This window comes from Ranitomeya variabilis, chromosome 8 (genome assembly GCF_051348905.1).
Source record: "Ranitomeya variabilis isolate aRanVar5 chromosome 8, aRanVar5.hap1, whole genome shotgun sequence".
NCBI classification, from domain to species: domain Eukaryota; kingdom Metazoa; phylum Chordata; class Amphibia; order Anura; family Dendrobatidae; genus Ranitomeya; species Ranitomeya variabilis.
The window spans coordinates 87,639,209-87,660,277 of NC_135239.1; the positions used below are offsets into that span (position 1 = coordinate 87,639,209).

At 44.3% G+C, this 21,069-nt stretch overlaps 1 protein-coding gene across 2 annotated transcripts in view; it reads right to left on the minus strand.

The window, feature by feature from the left end:
• Positions 1–21,069, minus strand: part of KIF14 (kinesin family member 14) — a 109,665-nt gene that overhangs the window by 76,528 nt on the left and 12,068 nt on the right. For both annotated transcript variants that reach the window (XM_077277757.1, XM_077277756.1), the window contains exons 3-7: positions 15,894–16,148; positions 13,257–13,341; positions 12,112–12,210; positions 8,497–8,549; positions 7,702–7,732 (exon numbers count right to left, since the gene is read on the minus strand). In XM_077277757.1, the coding sequence (XP_077133872.1) occupies positions 7,702–7,732; positions 8,497–8,549; positions 12,112–12,210; positions 13,257–13,341; positions 15,894–16,148 (523 nt within the window). The remainder of the gene's footprint in view (positions 1–7,701; positions 7,733–8,496; positions 8,550–12,111; positions 12,211–13,256; positions 13,342–15,893; positions 16,149–21,069) is intronic.

A 21,069-nucleotide genomic window follows, 5' to 3' on the forward strand; every position in this document is an offset into this window, starting at 1 on the left:
GTACTTTATTAGGCTAACTTACTAATGTTTCAGGAAATAACATGTGTACATAGCCACAATGGGCAGACTCAACCCTATCTTTTAAGGTAAGTTCACACAGGTCATTTTTGCTGCTTTTTTTTCTGCAGCAAAACCTGACCTTCTTTGCAGGACAGAAGCTGCGCCAAAAACGCAGGTTTAGGTGCGTTTTTGTCATGTGTTTTTTTTCCTCTTTGTGCATGCCAATAAAGTTGAGTGCACACAGAAAAAAAAAAAACTTCCTGTAGATAGATAGATTGAATAGATAGAATGAATACATAGATTGATAGAATAGATACATTACCTGCGGTATCCTCTTTCCGGGCATTTTTCCAAGGTGCAGAGGGTACCTTAGGTCAGGCAGTGAGGGAGCGCAGGCTCGGTGACGTCACCGCTAGTTACTGAGCCTGCCCCCGCTCCGTCTCATTCATTCCCCAGTGGCTTACAGCCGGGAGCGGTCACATTAGCAGCGCTCCTGGTTGTAAACTTTATCTCCCCCAGGTACTGCATGGGACACTCGTTATATTGGACTGCATCGGACCAGGGAGTATTTGTGTTGGTTTATTATTTTTATTTCAGGAGATCGATGGCTTCGCTTGGAATGGCAGACTAATAAAGATTGCAAAACTGTGTGGCGTTTTATTTCATTAAAAGACTTTTCTTACTGTGTGTGTGTTTATTTATCCCTTTAACTGCTATAGGATTAGTAATGGATAGGTGTCTTATTGACACCTCTCCATTACTAAAGGTACCTTCACACTGAACAACTTAACAACGATATCGCTAGCAATCTGTGACGTTGCAGCGTCCTGGATAGCGATATCGTTGTGTTTGACACGCAGCAGCGATCTGGATCCTGCTGTGATGTCGTTGGTCGGAGCTAGGAGGCCAGCACCTTATTTCGTCGCTGGATCTCCCGCAGACATCGATATTTACCTTGGTTACCAGCGTAAAAGTAAAAAAAAACAAACACTACATACTTACCTTCCGCTGTCTGTCCCCTGGCGTTCTGCTTCTCTGCACTGTGTAAGTGCCAGCCGGAAAGCAGGGCACAGCGGTGACATCACCGCTCTGCTTTCCGGCCGCTGTGCTTACACAGTGCAGAGAAGCAGAACGCCAGGGGACAGACAGCGGAAGGTAAGTATGTAGTGTTTGTTTTTTTTTACTTTTACGCTGGTAACCAGGGTAAACATTGGGTTACTAAGCGCGGCCCTGCGCTTAGTAACCCGATGTTTACCCTGGTTACCCGGGGACCTCGGCATCGTTGGTCGCTGGAGAGCTGTCTGTGTGACAGCTCTCCAGCGACCAAACAGCGACGCTGCAGCGATCGGGATCGTTGTCTGGATCGCTGCAGCGTCGCTAAATGTGACGGTACCTTAAGCCGGCTTAATGTCACCTTACAATAGGAAGGTGACATTAACCCCTCATTACCCTGCTTGCCACCGCTACAGGGCAAGTGGGAAGAGTTGGGCAAAGCGCCAGAATTGGTGCATCTAATAGATGCGTCTTTTCTGGGCAGCTGCGTGCTGCTGTTTTTAGGCTGGGGGGGCCTATATCCATGGCCCCTTACCAGCCTGAGAATACCAGCCCCAGCTGTGAGCTTTAGCAAGGCTGGTTGTCAAAAGATGGGGGGGACCCCATGCCGTTTTTTTAAATTAAAAAAGCGTGAGGACCCCTCTATTCTTGATAACTAGCCTTGCTGAAGCTGACAGCTGGGGGTTGCAGCCCCCAGCTGTGAATTTTGTCTGGCTGGTTATCAAAGGGGGGACCCACGCCTTTTTTTTATTTTATTTTTTATTATTTATTTATAGCGCAGGAGCGGCAGATGAATACTCCCATCCGCCGCTCCTGCTCTCACTGTAATTAGCGGCTGACAAGTGATCGGAGGTGAGTTTATACCTCGGATCACAGCTGAGCGCACCCGCTGTCTTCTGACAGAGTGGGAACCGCGGCTCTCTGATCGGTGGGGATGATGCATATGACCGCATGCCAAACACTGTAATGTCAGACTCCCCATTCAAGTGAATGGGGATCGGGTCCGCTATGCTGGATGACAGGCTGTATGGACACATCATGCAGCCTGCCATCTAGATGTAGCAGAGCCGAGTGTGAGGTCACATGCGGCGCCCCAGGGTCCTGGTCGTCACAGTGGTATTGCTTTCCTCTCAGGGAAAGTGATGCTACGTTTGGAGGCAAAGGATAACTGCATCCAGGTATCACAAACATGCAACACATTTCACACTCCAGGCCACCAGGGGGAGCTCCTGCTCTTATTTATTAGGTCACTCCCCATATATCTATATAACTGGTAGTCTGAAGGGAAAGTTAGTCAGTTCCAGACAGAAGTCAGTTACTGGCAGAGCTCCAGTCAGGAGTTCTGTTAGTTCCAGACCAGAGTCTGAGGAGGACAGAAGGTTAACAGAGCTGTGCATGCCCTCAGAGATGCAGCTCCCAGAAAGAGACATTGAAAGGCAGAACTGTATTGCAGCGAGCGTGAAGGAAAGCAAAGCAAAGGAGAGGATACCAGAAGGGGACCAGCCCCGCTCAAGCTGTCTCCTTCTGTGGCGCAACATCCCGGTAGCCAGAACATAGAGGGAGTAAGGACCTCTACGCCTTATTTCATGGACCAGCAGGACAGCTAATTGCAGGTTACCTGTCCGCACTTACACCCAGGAGAGATTATGGGTCACAAGGGCCCAGAGAAACGACCAACACGTCCATTTAGAACAATGTATAAAACATTAATCTTTATTGTTACACCAACATTATACAAAATATATAAATATACATCACATTATCAAAAACAAATGAGGTGCAGTACCACATGGTGTGCTTGGACACCGCATGGACATTAAAACAGATTAAGGGCGCACGGAACCCGGGACAAACACACCCGTATTAGAAATAGTCAGCAAGGGGTTAATAAACCTCCTATTCCACAGGGGTACATGTGGATCACAGGTGATAAACCATTTTCGTATGCAGATAGATGTATCAAACCATATTACTGTATCCACCATGACGCAAATATCTGATGTGAGTATCAATTACCTTTTATTGGACAAACGGGTGAGATGTACACAGGGTCCGTGCGTCCTCCCCGACGCACGTTTCGGTTGTCACACCTTCCAAAAACCCGATTAAAAAAATCTGTCAAAACTTTACTTTCAAACGCATTAACTGTTGTAAAATGAGGAGAAAGCAGCTACCTTATATACTCGAGTATAAGCCGAGATTTTCAGCCCACTTTTTTGGGCAGAAAGTGACCCTCTCGGCTTATACTCGAGACATTGTCAGCGAGGGGGGGGGGTCGGCGGGGGAGCGGCGCGGTGACATACTCACCTGCTCCTGGCGCGGTCCCTGCATGTCCCATGGTCTCCGGGCAGCTCTTCCTGTGTTCAGCAGTCACGTGGTACCGCTCATTAAAGTAATGAATATGGACGCATATTCATTACAGTAATGAGCGGTACGTGACTGCTGAACACAGGAAGATGCCGCTGGCTCCCGGAGACCATATGGCAGTGAGATGCTGCCAGAAACCGCGCCAGGGGCAGGTGAGTATATTGGGGGAGGTGAGTATTGCGCGATAGTCACCTTCCTCGCTCCACCGCTGCACGCTGCTGTCTTCCATCCTCTGCAGTGACTGTTCAGGTCAGAGGGCGGAATGACGCGATCAGTCTGCGCGCCGCCCTCTGCCTGAACAGTCAGTGCGGAGGATGGAAGACAGAGCGGCGCATGGAACGAGGAAGGTGACTATCGCAAGTGCCGGGAGCGAAGAGAGGTGAGTATGTGATTTTTTTTTTTAATCGCAGCAACAGTATATGGGGCAAATGTGTGGAGCATCGTATGGGGCCACAATGTATGGAGCATCGTATGGGGCCACAATGTATGGAGCATCTCATGGGGCCACAATGTATGGAGCATCTCATGGGGCCACAATGTATGGAGCATTGTATAGTGCCACAATGTATGGAGCATCTCATGGGGCCACAATGTATGGAGCATCTCATGGGGCCACAATGTATGGAGCATCTCATGGGGCCACAATGTATGGAGCATCTCATGGGGCCACAATGTATGGAGCATCTCATGGGGCCACAATGTATGGAGCATCTCATGGGGCCACAATGTATGGAGCATCTCATGGGGCCACAATGTATGGAGCATCTCATGGGGCCACAATGTATGGAGCATCTCATGGGGCCACAATGTATGGAGCATCTCATGGGGCCACAATGTATGGAGCATCTCATTGGGCCACAATGTATGGAGCATCTCATGGGGCCACAATGTATGGAGCATCTCATGGGGCCACAATGTATGGAGCATCTCATGGGGCCACAATGTATGGAGCATCATATGGGGCCACAATATATGGAGCATTGTATAGTGCCACAATGTATGGAGCATCTCATGGGGCCACAATGTATGGAGCATCTCATGGGGCATAATGTATGGAGCATCTTATGGGGAATAATGTTTCGAGGATCTTATAGGGCCATAATGTATGGAGCATCTTATGGGGCATAATATGAGGAGTATCTCTTGGGGTATAATGTGTGGAGCATCTTATGGGACCATCAACCTTTATGCAGTATTATATGGGGCATATTTTAATATGGAGCATTATATGGGGCGTATTTTGTATGGAGTATCTTATGGGCCCATCATGAACTGTATGGAGCATTATATGGGGCTCCTGATTCAATATGGATATTCAAAAACACTTAACCTACTGATGTCTCAATTAATTTTACTTTTATTGGTGTCTATTTTTATTTTTGACATTTACAAGTAGCTGCTGCATTTTCCACCCTAGGCTTATACTCGATTCAATAAGTTTTCCCAGTTTTTTGTGGCAAAATTAGGGGGGTTGACTTATACTCGGGTCGGCTTATTCTATTATACTCTATTATACTCGAGTATATACGGTATATCAATTCTTCACACAAAAAGGGCTGAGGCGAACGGTGCAGAGCTTCTCTACACAGATAATCACACCCTGGGGCAGAAGGTAGTCCACAGTGCAAAGAGGGGCTGATTGAAGGAAGCCGACCTGGGGCTCAGATAATATCTACCGTATTTTGTAGACTCAAAGTCCTACAATGATGGGTCACGAGTCGACTCTATACAAAAGAAGGAGCCAACTTACAACCCAAGTGACGGCTTGTTGTAGTGGTGGATCCTATAACACCTTTGACGAAGGATGAAGATGTGGTGCCAATAAGTTGATGGCTAGAAGGCTAAAATTCTTCCTCTAATTTTTGACCCCCCAAAAAAAGAGGGTGGGGGCAACAAAGTGCCCAAAAAGACTGGAACCAAAATTCAATTTTTTTTTTTTTATTTTTTTTTTACAGAGGAACAGAGTTTCCCTAGCTTATTATATGGTGAATGGGAGCTTGTGCAACCTGTTCACTCAAATATAACTTCATTAAGGTTTGGGACAAATAGCCAAGAAACAGCAAAAAGGAGACTCTTCGACCTCATTCACACGTCCACTTTTGTTGTGCACACCGACAGCTTAGATCCTATGGAGCTAGTCATGATATCCTACTTTCGTTTGATTTGCAAATCAAACTCGCCTATTCAATTAAATAGGTGCACAAAACTGACACAACAGGTACCTGCCCCGTAAAAAGCTTCGCCGAGCTGAGAAAACCGATACTCAAGCGAGAGTAGTCCAACCTGGCCCTTTTACAGTAAAGGGAATCTGTCACCGGGTGTTTGCCATGTAATCTGAAAGCAACATAATGTAGGGCAGACACCCTGATTCCAGTGATGTATCACTTACTGGGCTGCTTGCTGTCATTTTGATACAATCACTGTTTTATCTGCTGCAGATCTAGCAGTGCTCTGAAAGCGGAGCTCTGTATAACCCTGGCCCCATCACTATTTTTTTTCTTTATAGTCCTACCTATATGTGTGCTAACTAGAGATGAGTAAATCAGTTTGATGCAAATCAAATTTGTTTCGAATTTTTGGAAATTAACTAACTTCACTCAAACAACCTAAGATGACTATTGTCACTTTATACTTTGCAGAAGATTACATCCCAAAGAGAAAAATCACATGATCGCAGGTTCAAGGAAGCAGGCATCACATGGTATAGAGCAGCCAATCAAGGAGGGACTATCATAGTCTGTATAAAAGCCAAATCAGGGAATGCAGCAGCCATTTTAGGGTACATCTGGATACTGAGAGTATATCTGCACCCAGAGTTCACCATATAGCAATAGCTAGAAAGTCCTAAAATATTGGACAAGTACAACAGATGATGTGTGACAGCAGAGCAGTGAAAAACAGTTACCTATGCATTTAACCATAGTCACAAATGTTGAGGTCATTGTGACAGTACTAAGGCTACGATTAGATTATGCTAAAGAGCTTTGAAGGGGTTGGATACAGTCCTAGGAGACCTCAGAGTGTTATACATGTCATGACAACTGAAGTACTTTCAATTCACATTGCACAGATTATGGAAAAACTCAGCAAAATTTGAATTGGTGAAATCGCATTTCAAAATATTTGCTCATCACTAGTGATAACTTCTTTCTTAAAGGGAACCTCGGAACTCCCGATCATGCGCAGTGTGCGCCTCTCTGAAGCCGGCAGGCGTACATCTGGCTTCAGAGGATCAATGATGAGAGAGGAAGTAGCCATGCGCATGCGTGATGTAATTATAACACTACCGATGACACCGGCTCTTGTAAGTTATGTTCCACAAGGGCGTGATAACATGCTAAGTGGGCCAACTAGTCTAGGGACACATATGCCCCCTTGACTAGTCAAAGCCCTCATTTACATATCATAAACGGACTTTAGAAATACTTTTTCTATAGGACGCTTCCGTCACCTGCAGAAAACATCACAGGCCGTGCGGCATTATCAATGCAATGCAAAAAATATACTATGAGCAGTACAGGAGACCCAAGACAAAAACAAAAGAAGCAAACACCCTTCAGTAAATAAACAGCAATAGTGCATGAAAATAATATAGGGTGCTTAGTTAACATAATTTTAACATAAAACATAAAAGCCATCCCTCCACATCAAGGCGACCCTATTTGGGACAGTCCTAACCACTAGTATTAATACCTTATTATTTATCAAGTGATGTAATGTGAATAAGGGCTGAGAAGGACTGCGACCCGGCTAATGGACACCCGGACATTGAGAATAAATGTCCAGCTCAAAGAAAGTGAGGCCACACCTTTATTTGCACAGAGGGCAAAAAAACTGAAACAAAAACCCTAACGAGATTAACTGGAATATAAACTGTTGTGCATGCAGCGTGTAGGCGCCTGTTCACACTGGCCACTGAACAGACAAAACCCAAGACAGAAACATAAAAAGGTTTTAATACTAGAGGTTAGGACCGTCTCGAATAGGGTCACCGTGACGTGGTGGGACGGCTTTTACGTTTTTTGATCAAAATTATGTTAACTAAACACCCTAGATCATTTTCATGCACTATTGCTATTTATTTACTGCAGGGTATTTGCTTATTTTGTTTTTATCTTGGGTTTTGTCTGTTTAGTGGCCAGTGTGAACATGCACATCAACTTATAATCCAGATCATCTCTTTAGGTTTTAGTTTAGGTTCAATATATGGTAACTATGGGGTTAAATTAGCACAATCCCTACAATTCCTCTAGGAGGTTCTGGGCAGGCTACATGTCTCACCTGAATGTCCTGAAAAGAAGATACAACGTTCCTGAAAAAAAGGTAAAGCTAAAGTCAGTATCTAAGGTGAATAAAATAATGGCTACTGCACCCAAGACATCACAGCTGCTCCTTCACCATTAAATGTTAACCCTTTCAAGACACATGACAAACATTGTTGATTCATTGATTCAGCCCTAATACCCTGCACAATCCATGGCCAAGGGTGGAACACTTCCTGCAAGGGTAAACATGTTTTTCTAATTCTAGACAACCCTTTAGGGGTGTTGTCCGGTCATATTATATTGGTGACATATCCATAGGATTGGTCAGCTACATGACATCAGTGAGGGTCTGACCCCCGGCACCCCTCGGTCAGCTGTTATAAGCTCCGGCAGCATGAAGTGCAGCTCCATCCACTGTGTAGCGGCAGCTACAGAACAGAGCCTAGTCAGTACCCACAATGAATGGAGCTGTGCGCAGCATGTCCATACACAGTGCCGACCGCCAACAACCGCCGGAGTTAGGAACGGATGATGGATGGGGGGGAGCCGACAACCTCTTTAAGAATTCACAAAACATTTATATACACTATTTCATGGTCACAACTGGAAAACAAAAAAATAATAGTATAACTTATTATAATTGGAGCAGATCTTGTATGCAGAAATGCTTTTTTCGTCAAAATAAATTATTATAAAATAAAACCACAAAAGGTATATGTACTAAATATATAAATATGTCACCTTATTAAATGTAAGTCGTGCCACAAACAGAGCAAGGGGTTAATAAGCAGACCTAAGTGCTACTACTTACGTGGACAGGTCCTCCACGTACGGACCCAGCAGGGGGTGTTCTCGGACTCGGAGCTGTTGAATTGAAGACATTGGTTAAAGTAAAATGTTATTATTTTGCGAATGTCACACAGTGACATGACCATGTCTATATGTGACGTTCACTTTCTGGGATAGTTTTCCTAAATACATTTTAACCCCTTCATGACCTTACGATTTTCAGGTTTTGTGCTTACTACTTTTTATTTTTCCATCAATACAGCCGTATGAGGGCTTGTTTTTTATGGGACGCATTGTACAACCCCTGGCAAAAATTATGTAATCGCCAGCCTTGGAGGATGTTCATTCAGTTGTTTAATTTTGTAGAAAAAAAAGCAGATCACAGACATGGTACAAAACTAAAGTCATTTCAAATGGCAACTTTCTGGCTTTAAGAAACACTAAAAGAAATCAAGAACAACAAATGTGGTAGTCAGTAATGGTTACTTTTTGTAACCATGCATAGGGGAAAATTATGGAGTCACTCAATTATGAGTGAAAAAATTATGGAATCGCCTTGTAAATTTTCATTCCCAAAACTAACACCTACATCAAATTAGATCTGCTCATTAGTCTGCATCTAAAAAGGAGTGATCACACCTTGGAGAGCTGTTGCACCAAGTGGACTGACATGAATCATGGCTCCAACACAAGAGATGTCAATTGAAACAAAGGAGAGGATTATTAAACTCTTAAGAGGGTAAATCATAACGCAATGTTGCAAAAGATGTTGGTTGTTCACAGTCAGCTGTGTCTAAAATCTGGACCAAATACAAACAAGGTTGTTAAAGGCAAACAAAGGTTGTTGGAAGGTTGTTAAAGGCAAACATACTGGTAGACCAAGGAAGACATCAAAGCGTCAAGACCGGAAAGTTAAAGCAATATGTCTCCAAAACAGGAAATGCACAACAAAACTAATGAGGAACGAATGGGTGGAAACTGGAGTTGATGAAATCATTTTTCAAGATGATAATGCATCCTGCCATAGAGCAAAAACTGTGAAAACATTCCTTGAAAAAGACACATAAGGTCAATGTCATGGCCTGCAAATAGTCCGGATCTCAATCCAATTGAAAATCTTTGGGGGAAGTTGAAGAAAATGGTCCATGACAAAGCTCCAACCTGCAAAGCTGATCTGGCAACAGCAGAGAAAGTTGGAGCCAGATTGATGAAGAATACTGTTTGACACTCATTAAGTCCATGCCTCAGAGACTGCAAGCTGTCATAAAAGCCAGAGGTGGGGCAATAAAATACTAGTGATGTGTTGGAGTGTTTTTTTGTTTGTTTTTCATGATTCCATAATTTTTTCCTCAGAATTGAGTGACTCCATAATTTTTCCCCTATGCTTGGTTGAAAAAAAGTAACCATTACCGACTACCACATTTTTTGTTCTTGATTTCTTCTAGTGTTTCTTAAAGCCAGCAAGTTGCCATTTGAAATGACTTTAGTTTTGTGCCATGTCTGTGATCTGCTTTTTTTCTACAAAATTAAACAACTGAATGAACATCCTCCAAGGCCAGTGATTCCATAAGTTTTGCCAGGGGTTGTACTTTTAATGACACCATGGATTTTACCATATACTGCATTGGGAAACGGGGAAAAAAAAATCCAAGTGCAGTAAAATTGCAAAGAAAAAAAAATGCATTCCATTTTGGTGTTTTTTTTTTAAATTTACCATGTTCACTATATGATAAAACCAACCTGCTAATATGATTCTCCAGGTCCGTACAAGTACCCAGATACTAAACACGTATAGTTTTTTTTGTTGTTTTTTTTTGTTTAAATGGTGAAAAAAAAGTTCCCATATTTGTAAGAAAACAATATTTTAGCTCATGTTGCGATTTTCCAAGACACGTAGCATTTTCATTTTTTGGGATCTGGGGCTGGGTAACGGATTATTTTTTGCGCCCTGAGCTGACGTATTTATTGATACCATTTTGGGGTAGATAGTTATGTTTTGTTTGCCTCTTATTGCGTAATTGTGGAGTTTTGATTTTTTTTCTTGTTATGCCGTTTACGGATCGGATTAATTTATTTTATATTTTGATAGATTTTTACATCTCTGAAAGCAACGATACAAATATTTTTTTTGCTTATTGTTTTATTTTCAATGGGGCAAAAACGGGGTGATTTTAACTGTTTTTTTTTTATTTTTTTCATATTTTAAAAACTTTTCTTTTTTACTGTGTTCAATAGTCCTTTCAGGAGACTAGAAGCGGTGTTCGTCCGAACGCCTGTGCTACACATGGCAGGGCTTCAGCACTACTATGTATAGTAAAAATTGTGATCTATGAACGCCGGCATTTACCGGAGTTTCACAATGACATGCACGGGGGTCTTCTGCAGATCCCCAGCTGTCAGGACGTCCCATTGGCGCCCCTGATCACATGACAGGTGTGCCGATGGGTAGAGATGTGACGCGCCTCCATCCAATGTGTGTTAAATGCCACTGTCAGTGATTGGCAGTGGGAATTATCAGGTTAACAGCTGCGGGAGAACACCGCTCCATCCGCGGCTGTTAAAGGCACATGATGGCTGATTAAATCAGCCATCAAATGCGGGGAAAGATGTGGGCACAACATCAGAGCCAGCATCAAAGGCAGGGACACGACCATTAGGCATTAGGTTGTGAAGAAGTCGCCAAACAAATATTAGCAAACTTCCCAAATTCCAACAACATATAATACATGTTAATACAAATGTGTCTGTCCCCTTGCTTCTGTAGAACATATCAAATCTCACATTCTAATGTCAGAATGAAGCAGAAATCCCAGGCTTAAGCCCCCCATACACATTATACTAATGTTAGCCAAACCCACTGATATCAAGGGGTCCGACTGTCTAATGTGTATAGGAGCCCTGGACAATTCATGTTTGGCAAAGGATTCGACAGGTTCGATTTAGTACTGTCGACTGTTTTGTTCTTCCAGATCCACTACTAGGTAGGAGCTCTGAGCAAAATGAGGGCTCCTGTGTATAGAGGAGACCACCAAGATGGCTGCTGCAGGAACCATCGTTCAGCTTACATGCATGGGGTGGGCTTTACACTTTATGAGGGTCTGCAGCAGTATAAGGATTGGCTCCATTGCTATTCATTATGTCTACTCCTCTGATTTTCAGTGTGAAGTTGGATTGGCAGCATTTTTAGCAGTTGTGTTTTTTATATAGGGTTCCTAATATCTCCCCAGATTTTTCTATTGCATGTAGACCGGTTTCTAGTAACCCAATTCACATGCGTGAGAAGCGGATCTCGTAATGCAACCCAGGCCGAAATCCTTGTCAACACCAAAATGTTTGAACAAAGCCTTACTAGTCACAGAGCAAAACTGCAGCAACGGATTTGTGTTATCCAAAAATGTGTGCCAAGTATACTAGTAGTACTATGACCCCATGCGTGCACACACTTTGTGGCCTTCTGGTTTCCTGGTGGAGCAACGCCGTGCAAACATTGTTATACTGTACTGCTGGGGACACACGAGACCATTACTCAGCCATAGAGCTGACGATGAGATTACAGATCTGCAGATGTACATGTGTGACGTAGCTTGAAGAGTAGAGCTGCAAAACGATATATTAATGATCAGGGAAAGATACCTACTGGTTGTTTTTTCTGTCCGTTATCGGCCTTGAAAACCAAGAGGTCGTGTATCTTCTCATTGTACACTTCAAAGTAGCTCATCTCCAAATGGAAGGAGACCTGTTCACAAAACACACGTTAAAGGGTTATTCCCACAGTGGCAATATTTTGACAAAGCGCAGTATCAGCATGACTATTGTTCGTATACAGTACAGTCCCAACATCCCGTTTCTTTCTTGTGCCTTTTTGTCATCTCCATCTGCCCCTCAATGTAGGCCTCTGAGTTGGAAGTCCTAATCTTAACCGGTAAAACTACATATCCCAGCAGCACAGTGCTTCTCCTCAGTGCTGCAGGCCCCTTCCCCTGCTCTCCTGAGTGCTTTCTGATAGACATATATAGATTTCCATATGGGCAATTTTTATTTCTAGGGATGATGTGAAAAGTGATAGTTTGAATATTGTAACTGTGATCCACTATTGTGACCCAACTTGATTATTATTTACTGACTGCACATTTCTTTGCTGGTTTCTGGGGATCTTTAGAACACGCTCATGGTGTCCGCTGTACGGATAGCAGAGCTGAGCATAGAATAGCTGAGCTGAGCTACAACTAGGCCATCAGGTCAATGAGAGTACAGGGAGAGCGGCTGGAGGATGTTTTATTAGGCAGGGTCATATGTGCATCTGTTCTTCATGAATTAGACATTAACATTAAGTGCAAGTGTAGCTGGTATCAATGGGATCTTCAGCACAGCATAGCAGAGCTGTGCTACAACCAGGCTGTCAGATGTGTTACTGCACAGGGTCATTCGGTGCATCTGAGCATGCTCGACTGACAGCATTACCAGTAAGTTTTATAGCACACATGGTTACGGTAATTCTGGCCATACAGAAATACAAACTACTTTATAATTTGGGGAATAACCTTTATTGTCTTGCCCGATGTGACATCTGGCATGGAGAGACCCAACCGCACATGGGGCAGTACAATGCATCTCTCCATACACAATGTCAGATCCCTGTAGATACAGATTTACAGATTAATAATTATTATTGGAAAACCTCGGCCAGATCACCCAATAAAGTATTTATCAGCTGACATATGAGCTGTTATACAACTTGCCTTAATGTTAGTAAAGTGATTAATATAAAATAAATGCCTGTACCTTCTGCTTTACAGCCTGAATCTGGGAAAATAGATGTTCACAAAACCTTGGTATGATTCCTAGGTCTTCACCAAAACCCATCATACTGCAAAAAAAAAAAGTCCAGCACATTTCAAGTTCAACATTCTTCAACATATGCCCTGAAACGATGATAAGCTGGCACTAAAAATACCTCTGCCAATCATTTTTATACAGTATAAGCTATTAACAGCAAATGAGCGTCCAGCCGCAGCCGTCACTCCCTCTCGATTACTTATACGTCAGACAGCGGGGACAGTAACGCCTCTGCCTATTGGATGCCGGGGTCACGTGACATACCGTAACACCACACAAGCCCCGGGAGCGCCGTGCCAGCAACAGAGGGGAGTATATGTGTCTTTATTTTAAAGAGGGAAAATATTCAGAGTGAGAAGGGGTTGTCCTAGTAGTGGGCAACCCTTTAACCCCTTCACGACCTATGACATATTGGTACATCATAAGTCATAATTCCATGGGGGCTCTGGCTCTGAGCCCACATGTTTTCCGGCACGTGACAGCTGATTTGATCAGCTGTCATGTGCCTCTAACAGCCGTAGATGGAATTGCAATCCACCCACGGCCGTTAACATGTTAAATGCCACTGTCAATCTCTGACAGCGGCATTTAACATGGCACCACTGGGAGCATGTCACATGACCACAGGGCACTGATGGGTTGGCATGACAACTCAGGGTCTGCAGGAGACCTCTGTCGTTGTCATTGCCGATCTGCTATGAGAACCGTCCTGCGGCTGGCGATCATAGCAGATGATCATTTTAGCTACAAATATCAGGAGACTATTGAAGCAAGTAACAAAAAGTTTTTAAAAATATAAAAAGTTCAAATCACTCTTTCGCCCCATTCAAAATAATAATAAAAAACTAATCAAAAATACATATACCCGTATTTTTCGGACTATAAGACGCACCGGACTATAAGGCGCACCCAGGTTTTAGAGGTGGAAAATAGGGAAAAAAATATTTGACGCAAAAAAATGTGGTAAAATATTTAATAACATAAATAACTTACTATTATATGTGGTGTTATTATATATAATAGTATGTTATTATGATGGAAGCTGCGGGACCAGTGTGGTGTCTGTGAAGTACTATATGAAGATGCTGGAGGGTGAGTATAAGAATGGGGGCACAGGGCTTATATTTAAAGCACCACTCCAGCACTGCAAAATAACATTGGAGTGCCACTTTAAAATCCCATGGGAGAACTATAACTCCCAGCATGTCCTGCAGATCTTATGACATGCTGGGAGTTATAGTTCACCAAAGGAGTGGCAGAGTGCTTTATTGTGTTTTGTAAAGACTAACCTCTTAAATGTGGCAGCCAGCCACACTGTGGTGAGGTAAAAGCATCCCATGACTGCACACACAGAGCCCTCCCTCTTGTTGCCTCTCCACAGCACAGGTAATGGAAGCCTGCAGATTCTAGTGGAGAGCCTGAAGGACCTGTGATGATGTCAAGAAGAGGGAGGGCTCTGTGCTGCCATGTGATGCTCCAGCCCGCCCACTTCTGACATCACACAGGTCCTCCTTGTGCACAGCACTCAGCGTCCAGCCCAGGCAGGTATGCAGCGATCTCCTCTCCCCTGGCCCCTGCTGCTGCCTCCTCCTCACCCGGACACACAGATCTTCCCAGCTGCTGCAGGAATCCAGCGCTGAGGAAACCATGTGTGTCCCTGCTTAAGTGCAGTATTCATTTGCTGCTCCTGGCTCACTGCTCAGCTGATAGGTGGGCGGGGAGAAGCTAATGAATATTCACTGCACTTAATCATCGGGACCATGTGGTCTCCCCAGCCCTGATTCCAGCAGTGGGGACATTTTTCTGCCTCCTGAAGTGGGATAACAGTGCGATCCCACTCGCTGCTGCCCCCCTCCCCACATGCTACATCCCTACCATAAGACGCACCCACACTTTCCTCCCAAATTTGGAGGAAAAAAGTGCATCTTATGGTCAGAAAAATACGGTATTTGTTATTATCCTTATCCAGCAGCAGATCCTGAAAAATGAAGACGCTACAGGTCTTGGAAAATGGCGACATTTTTTTTTTTTTTTTGCAAACTTTGGATTTTTTTTTCTCCACTTAACTAAAAAAAAAATCTATTCATGTTTGTTATCCATGAACTCGCAATGACCTGGAGAATCATAATGTCAGGTCAGTTCTAGCATTTAGTGAATGTGGTAAAAAAGGAAAAAAAAAAAAAAATCAATTGTAGAATTACACTTTTTTTGCAATTTCACCGCACTTTGATTTCTTTTTCCGTTTCCAGTACACTATATGGTAAAACCAATGGTGTCGTTCAAAAGTACAATTTGTCCCGCAAAAAACAACCCCTCACATGGCCATATTGACAGAGAAATAAGAAAAGTTATGGCTCTGGGAAGAAGGGGAGCAAAAACGGAAACGCAAAAACAGAAAACCCCAAGATTGTGAAGGGGTTAAAAAAAAAAAAACCCCTGTTGGGAAACCACAGAGAAAAAAAAAAACATGTATATAGCATGGCATGTGAATGTACCCTTTTCAAAACCAATTGTCAGGACCCTGTATTCCGCAGCAGCACATTGATAAACCTGCCCCACCATGCACAGATCCTACATACGTACGTATAGGACTTCCCGGATCCAGTCTGACCATAGGCGAACAAGCAGGTGTTGTATCCCAGCAGCGACCAGTCTAACAAGGGAGCAGCCAACTTCTCATACACCTTTTTTTGACTTGCATAACTGGGGTCAGATTTTTCAAAAGATGAGAAGGAGAAATCGTAGAGAAAGCTGTGGTTCTGCTTGGAGTCTGGATACTGTATGATGGTCTCCTGGCCATTCATGAAGACAACCTGGGCGGCCTTCTCATTCACTTCCCTGGAAGAGGAATCAACATGTCAGGAGATTAAAGTGGTGAAAATAAAATCGCTTACATTAAACTCTACCAGACAGCAGAGTAAACCCAACTTAAAGGGGCTGTCCACATATCCAAACTTATCACCTGTCCACAGTGTAAGTGATAAGTAAGTGATGGAGATCCGATTGCTGGGACCCTGAGTAATCAAGAGAACAGGGGCGGTGTGTAAGGGAGAATGAGGAATCTGTCAGTCGGATCGCCCCTCCTGAGCAGTCTATATGGGCATGTAGGGATACCTTCATATCTGCGATGCAATGTCTTATGCCAGAGGATTACACACTTTAATTATATGTAAATGAGCTGTTAAAAATGTTGGGTTGTAATCTGCTCTGGAGATTATTGTAAATCAAAGAGGGTGTTATCAGTGTGAGACATGTAATGACTGACAGTCTGCTCTCCTGATCTATGTCTCACACTGGTAACTCCCCCTTATCTACTACATAATCGTCTAAGGGGCACTTCCATCTCTTTGTCTGTCTGTCTGTCACGGAAATCCCGCGTCGTGACCAATCAGCGACGGGCACAGTCCGGCCGCGAATTCGCCCCTTCCTACTCTCTTTCAGTGCGCCCTCGATACTCCCCTCGTCAGCGCTCACACAGGGTTAATGGCTGCGTTATACCGCATTATCCCGCGGTGTAACACAGTCCATTAACGCTGCTATTAACCCTGTGTGACCAACTTTTTACTATTGATGCTGCCTATGCAGCATCAAAAGTAAAAAGATCTAATGTTAAAAATAATAAACAAAATAAAAAATCATCATATTCTCACCTTCTGTCGCCTCTCCCGCTGCTCCTCGCGACGCTCCAGTCCATGCATTGCGGTCTCGCAAGATGATAATGTAGCAGTCTCGCGAGACCGCTACGTCATCATCTCGCGTGACCGCAATGTATTCTTGGGACCAGAGCGTCGCGAGGAGCATCGGTAAATGCCTGGGCTGGATCCGGGGGACGACGGATGGTGAGTATATAACTATTTTTTATTTTAATTCTTTTTTTTTTAAACAGGGATATGGTGCCCACATTGCTATATACTACGTGGGCTGTGTTAGATACTATGTGGGCTGTGTTATATACTGCATGGGCTGTATTATATACTACGTCTCTGTGTTATATACTGCATGGGCTGTGCTATATACTACATCTCTGTGCTATATACTATGTGTCTGTGCTATATACTACGTGGCTGGGCAGTATATTACGTGGCTGGGCAATATATTACATGGGCTGTTATATACTACGTGGACTATGTTATATACTACGTGGGCTGTATGCTACTTGGCTGGGCTATATTTCTCTGCTGTATCTGTGCATCATGAATCGTAGTATGTGTTAAAGAGGGGGGCCCACTGAGACTCTTTCGCCCGGGGACCTCAAAAACCTGTAGCAGGCCCTGACTTCACTGATCGTTCGCGGCCGGGCGTGACCAATCAGTGACAAGCGCAGTCCGCCCACGAATTGGCGCGGAATTTGAACCACGCTTCGCTAATTGGTCGCGCCCGGCCGGCCGAATCCGGTGTATAAATTGCATTATTCTGAAATATTCATAAATAAACTACATACATATTCTAGAATACCCGATGCTTTAGAATCGGGCCACCATCTACTATATATATAATAATCTCTGGAGGCAGATTCTCACGGAGATCAGTGTCCCGCCATAGATCTTAACAGCTCATTTACATATTAAGAAAATGTAAATTTCTCTGGAATAAGACATCGGATCACAGATATCAAGGTATTTCATTTAGCTTCCTATGATCTACATGCCCATATAGACGGCTTAGGAGGGTCGGTCCTACTGACAGATTTCCTTCACTCTCAAACTGCATTTTAAAATGGCCTATACAGTATTGTAGTGAACTTAGCCCCAATAACAACCCTACTATTATTGAGCGGTCACTGGTACAGTACCTGAGAAAATTACTTTAAGATTCCTTAGCAAATGAGGAGGCTTCAGTGCACCCTTGGTGTGGGCGAGAGTTTTGTACACCATTACGCCTACCATTTGCATACTGGGGATCTTCCCTCGGTTCTGATTGACAGTAATTGCTTCCCAGGGCGAACATTGTCTGAATACAGCCGGCGTGTGCGACTGCGGAAGTGCAGGGGGTGGCATCAGTAGGAAGGAGGACATGCGCAGCCGCACACACCAGCAGCATTCAGACAGCACTCGCTCTGGGAAGCAATCACTGTCACAAGCAGGAGAAGGGCCCCAATATACACATGGGGAGGTATAATGGTGCACCAAACTCTCGGCCACACCAAGGGTACACGGAAGCCTCCTCATTTGCATACGAATTAAAAGTTATTTTCTCAAGCATTGTAACAGTAGTAGCTCAGTAATAGTATGGTTGTTATAGGGCTACGTCCACTACAATACTGTATAGCCATTTTATGCATTTTGGGGGTGACGGACTCCGTATACAAGTGTTTTCTGATTCTGTCCGTGCCGTCCATCACTGTATGAAGGAACAGACAGCGCTCTACTCCACTTTATGTACATCCACTACCAGAGTACAGATGTTGGTTTGCTGCCAGTGAGCGACTCCTGAGGCTGAACACCGGCCCACGTCTCGATCTGGGGTCTGGCATCGGTATAAGAGCTATACAGCCGGGATTTCAGAGCGATGTATGGTAGAAAAGATTTGGGGACATATGTGCTGTAATAATGCATTTATTACCAGGACTGGGGATGTGCAAACACACAGGATCCGATGGGGAATGATAGATCTCATTCACTGACAGCAAACAGGTTACTTGAAAATGGGAAGGAGCTGATACACGGCGGTGGGTAAGATATCAAGCACTTTACAACACTTTCCTGAACAATACTGATCATCTACACACACATTTTGCACTTCTTCCACCACTTTATAAAAGTGGCTGAGGTTTAAGGGTACACCAGCACAACAGTGTAAGGCTGTGTTCACACCACATTTTAGCCGGGGCTTCTGTATGATTCAGGCATATTAGCCAGTGTAAGTAATGAAGCAGTCACTTTGCGCCGTTTCTGGCCTCCTTTATAGCACTGACTGGCTTTTTAAAGCCAGCACAAAAATTCTGTTGACCATGTTTTGGTTCACACCTGAAAATGGCGGATACTGTCAAAAATTACGTCAGGTTGGACTAATGATTTTATTGAAGCAGATGGGGCCACTTTGTCTTGTGTCTGACCTCATTTTCGGTGGTATCTACCTTTTTCAGGCTGGCACAAAAATGTGGTTGAGTGCTTCTCTCTTTGTGTCAAATGCTGCCAAAAATGAGGTCAGACCGAGCACAAAGCATCGCCACTGGCTTCATGAAAGTCTATGGCCCCGTTGGTGGATCTGTTGGAATCCCATTTTTCAAGATTTCAAACGGAAGCCCCAACAGATCCACCGACACATAGCAAAAAAGCAATGTGAACACAGCCTGAAACACGGGTCTACGGAAATTCTTCAAACTATTTTAGACAAGATATAGAACTTTATATAGAGATTAAAGGGAATCTGTCACCCCCGGGCATGTATATCACCTATTAATATGGGCATACAGGTAATAGAAATCTTACACTAGTCCTACCTGTATGCCTCATGTTAATGGTCTTTTTGCTATATTCTGTCTGTATGCCAATGATTCCTTCCAGATCTCAGGGTGTGCAATGCAGTAAGAAATCCCTGCCCCCTGTCATCATTGTAATACTTATCCCCCTCCCATCAGCGTCAGTAATGGTGCAGGAATCCCACGCCTGCGCCCTACACTCCCTCAAGAATCCATACCTCATCCTTCCTCCTATGGGGACTGTATTCAGGGATCTTCTGCACAGGCGCTGTGACCTCCAGTGTGCGCAGATAAGGTGCGCTCCCTACTTCCTCCCTGCACAGTCATCTCTATTGTGAGGCAGCGGCTGGTGTGATTTGTGAGGGGCGCTATGTGTCCCCCAGGATGCGCTCAGAAGCCTATTAGATCCACTGGAGAGCCTGGTGGCCACAGAAGGATACCTGTGAGTCACACGGCAGAATAAAAGTAAGCATGAAACCTGGTCAAGTTATGCGGCCAAGGAATTGATCAGGAAAATCCGGTATGGGCTTTTATTTTTGGAACAGAAGGCAGGAAGGTAGTGGGGCCGGTCCGTTTCCTTCAGGCTGGATCTTACAAGTGGCCCATGGCCACAAATTCCAGTGTAGAAAAGCCCTGCAGGAAGGGTATGGGTGTGTCAGTTTGGAGTTGGCAATCTGTGGAGCAGTCTGCTGTGCAGAAACTCCATCTGTGTGAGGTAGCAGAGCGAGCTCCTGGCACCACACAGCGTGATACAGTGGTGCAGTTGCCCTCGGACACATTTATGACCTGTCTTGTTTCCTGGCTGCGATCCGGAGGATACCGTGTGCTACACATTGAGTGAGTTTGGACAATTAAACACGTTTGCTGTGAACTTTCCTGTGGTCCCTGTCTGTCACCCTGCACCAACCCTACTGCACTACACTATGTACACATGGTTCCTAGCGATAACTGTGCAGGAGAAAGTGGGGAGAGCACCTTATCAGCGCACACACTGGAGGTCACAGTGACTCGCCTGCACAGAAGATCCCTGAATGCAGCACACACAGAAGGGAGGATGAGGTATGGATTTCTGAGGGAGTGCAGGACGCAGGTGCGGCATTCCGGGGCCATAACTGACGCACATGTGAGGGAGGTAGTATTGTGATGAGGACAGGGGGCAGGGGTTTCTTCTAGGCACCGCACGCCCCAGAGCCTGGAAGGATAAAGACAGAATATAACATTTCTCCACAACAAGACCATTAATATGAGGTACATACAGGTAGAACTAGTGTAACATTTCTATTACCTGCATGCCCATATTAATAGGTCATATACATGCGCGGCAGTTGACAGATTCCC